This window comes from Meleagris gallopavo, chromosome Z (genome assembly GCF_000146605.3).
Source record: "Meleagris gallopavo isolate NT-WF06-2002-E0010 breed Aviagen turkey brand Nicholas breeding stock chromosome Z, Turkey_5.1, whole genome shotgun sequence".
NCBI classification, from domain to species: domain Eukaryota; kingdom Metazoa; phylum Chordata; class Aves; order Galliformes; family Phasianidae; genus Meleagris; species Meleagris gallopavo.
In genome coordinates, this window is record NC_015041.2 from 38,548,983 (window position 1) to 38,550,488 (window position 1,506).

The window sequence follows — 1,506 nt, forward strand, 5'->3', positions numbered from 1 at the left end:
TTTTGTACAATCGATCAGATCCTAAAAACTTTTCCTTTTTTTCCCTTCTTTTTTCCCTAACTTAACGAGATACTCATTTCACTTCAAACTCAACTCCTGTGGACATTTCTGTCTCAGAAGTATGCAAGGATAACAGACCCTTTGTTCTGTTCTGCCTACTCACGGCATCTTACAGAGCCCTGACACACAGGCCAGGCAAATACTTCTGCAACTCACTCTGAGGATGTACTTTGCCATGATACAGAAGATGCCAAACAGTACTAAAACAATCATTCTCAGATATGCTAGTAAAATTTTGCTAGTAATTTAAATGGAATAAAATAGGGAAAATTATTTTTATCATAAAAAACAGCAAACACAAAAAAGTCTTCCAGTTCTTTTGGGTACACAGGATAAATTTTCAAATTCTAGCATTTAGATTTAGCACAAGTTTACACTAACATTAATTGGAATTACTTACACAACTAGGTTTCCTATGCAATGCTTTAAAAATATACCTTGATGCTTCTAACTTACATGCCTTGGGTATGTCTTGGTACACTGATATACTAATTTGATAATGTATAGCTGCATCAGGGTGAGTCTGCAAGGACATAGGCTTATCTGCATAAGGAGTTATTCCAGATCAGGTCTTTCTGGTAAAATCTGCTGTGGATTATTATAACAGAAATAGATTTTCTGTCATAAATCCTGTTATTAGGTCATTCTTTCCTTTTGTCAGCTGCAGTTTCTTATGGTTCTGTATATTTTCTATAGAGATAAAAAATTAAGTATTATTTCAGATGTATTTTTATTGTAGTCTACTTTCGACTTATTTTGCTACTTTCCCTCAAAAAGTAAAGTGTATTTAAGGCCATTACATGCACTATTTCTCTCCAGGTATGTTTTATGGTAAACAAAGATGCTTTCACAATGGGATATCACCATAAGTCAGCATCTGATAAATGAAGGCTATCTATTTTCCTCCAAGCTGTACTCCCTGATATATACTTGCCTTAAGATAGCACCCTCTTTTTAAAGCTTGTGCAAACACAGGTATATGAGTACAGACAAGATAGTTCTAAGTGATATTATGAGAAAAAAAGCTATTTCTGGTCTACTGTATCATGTGTGGTGAAAAACCTTACTTCTTAACTCCAAGGTATTCAAAGGAGCAGCCTGAATATTTCGTAATATTTATATGCACACTGTGGCTTCCTATAAAAGTCTGTTACAGAGTAGTCGTAGATTCAACTTATTATCAACTTATTAAAAGATTTGTTGGTAATGCATCTTTTTCTGCTGAGCAACTGGATTGTTGTCCTGGTTTGATGCACCAAGAAAATTAATTTAAAAAATTAAGAATTGCATCTATTTAATTTTTGAATGTCATTAAGGTCCCCCTGGTGATTTTATAAATCAGTAGCATTGTTAGAGCCAATAAAATTAAAATTTGATTGTTTCTATGTAGGAGCATCACAGAGACAATGAATGAGCATTTAGGTTGATATTTGCTTTTTTTTTTTT

General features: G+C 33.4%; 1 protein-coding gene across 1 annotated transcript in view; it reads left to right on the forward strand.

Annotated features, from left to right (window-relative positions):
* The window catches only part of LRRC2 (leucine rich repeat containing 2), a 210,553-nt gene that overhangs the window by 55,731 nt on the left and 153,316 nt on the right, over nucleotides 1-1,506 (forward strand). Inside the window, 1 exon segment of the mRNA XM_010725844.2 lies at nucleotides 1,050-1,057. Within this exon segment, the coding sequence (XP_010724146.2) occupies nucleotides 1,050-1,057 (8 nt within the window).